Below are 1580 nucleotides of genomic sequence, written 5' to 3' on the forward strand. Positions count from 1 at the left end.
CCATTGGAGAACATTCCCACCCAGAGATGGGGATAGGACCCAGGAGTCCTGACCCGCAGGCTCCCTGATTCTAACCCTCCAGATCACGCCAGGAGTCCCGTGCACAGCAAGCTGTCTGTAGGGAGCGAATGGCTCTGTAAGCGCACGGTGTTCGCTCTCCCTTCTCCCACCCCCACGCCCGCCTGCAAGAAGAACCCTGACCCACCTGGAACTTCTCGGCCTCCCCTCTCTGGTCCTGCCACTGCCTGGAAAGACTCTCTTCCAGCATCCCCTTCCGTGCCTTCAGCCCAGCCAGCTCCTTCTCCAGTTGCTGCAGATGGAGCTGGTTCTGCCGGTTGCCTTCCACCGCCTTCCAGAGATTCTCCTTGGCCTGGCACAAGGAGCTCTCCAGCTGGGAGACCTCACTCTTGTAGGTCTCCACCGCTCCCCTCCAGATCTCCGAGAGCCTCTTGGAATAGTCCTCCACCTCCACGGGCTGGAAAGCCACCGGCACGGCACGGAAGTTCTCCAGGCTCTGGGAGAAGCTCGCCATCTCCTGCTCCAGCCCGGCTTTCTCTTCCTCGTGAATGTCCACCAGCACCTCCACTTCCTTCTCCAGCTGGGTGGCTCTTTCCCTCAGCCAGATCTGAGCCCGTCTCTCCTCCTCCAGCTCCTTCTTGCTCAGCGCCAGCTGCTTCTTGGCTTCTTCCTGGGCCGCCCGCTCCTTCTGGCAACGGCTTTTCACATGCTGGATCTCCTCGGAGAGGTTGTCTCTGGTCAGCTCCGCCGCGTGCTTCTCCCTGAAGGCATCATCCAAAGTCGCCCTCAAGGCGCTCAGCTCCTCCTCGTATTTGCACCGCCAGGAGCTCTCCGCCGGCCTGTCCTTCGCGCTCTGGATCTCGGCTCTCAGCAGTTCATTCTCCTCTTCCAGGAACTTGACCCGGGCCAAGTAGGCTTCCAGACGCTTGTTGAGGTCCCACATCTGGAGAGATTCCTCCCCTAGGGCTCGGGCTGCTAGGAAGCCCTCCATGCTCTGGTCCACTCCCGGCGTGGCTTGCCAAGAATGTGGTCTGCTGGACGGAGAGGAAACAGAAGGGAGCAAGTGGCTGGGAAGGGAACAGAGCTGAGCTATTCATACTCCCGGGCGGCCGAGTGGGAGGCCCCTGAAAGTCAGCGAGAGCATGAAGTGGGCTTTAACCCTTTGCTGCCTGGGATGGCTTCAGCCCAGGCACATTTCTGAGAAGCAAGTTGGCCAGTGCTGGCTGGGGAGGGCGCAACATCCCTTCGGTGCCCCAGACGCATGACTCCGCTTTGGAGCGAGACACTTTAACCACTGATGGAGAGGCTTAAGCATGCCCCAAGCAGGGGCTCTGCTTAAACTGCCGGGGTGTCCCAGGCAGGAGAGACGGCTCGGGAAAGCCGGGGAGGGGGGAAGAAATCGATATGAAAAGAGGCAGCGCACAAGGCAACAGGCTGGGAATCAGGACACCTGGGCTCTGCTACCTTCCTGCTGTGTACCCATGTGCAAGTCCCCTCTCTCTGCCTGTTTTCCCTTCCGCCCTTTGCCTGGCTTGTCTGTTTAGACGGCAAGTTCTCTGGGG

At 60.2% G+C, this 1580-nt stretch overlaps 1 protein-coding gene across 1 annotated transcript in view; it reads right to left on the reverse strand.

Annotated features, from left to right (window-relative positions):
- NES (nestin) overlaps window positions 1–1108 on the reverse strand; it is a 22352-nt gene extending 21244 nt beyond the window's left edge. The window contains exon 1 of the mRNA XM_026656258.2: window positions 206–1108. Within this exon, the coding sequence (XP_026512043.1) occupies window positions 206–1009 (804 nt within the window). The 5' untranslated portion in view covers window positions 1010–1108. The remainder of the gene's footprint in view (window positions 1–205) is intronic.
- Window positions 1109–1580: the final 472 nt, after the last annotated feature.

This window comes from Terrapene carolina, unplaced genomic scaffold (genome assembly GCF_002925995.2).
Source record: "Terrapene carolina triunguis isolate 2854851 unplaced genomic scaffold, T_m_triunguis-2.0 Scaffold227, whole genome shotgun sequence".
Taxonomy (NCBI): domain Eukaryota; kingdom Metazoa; phylum Chordata; order Testudines; family Emydidae; genus Terrapene; species Terrapene triunguis.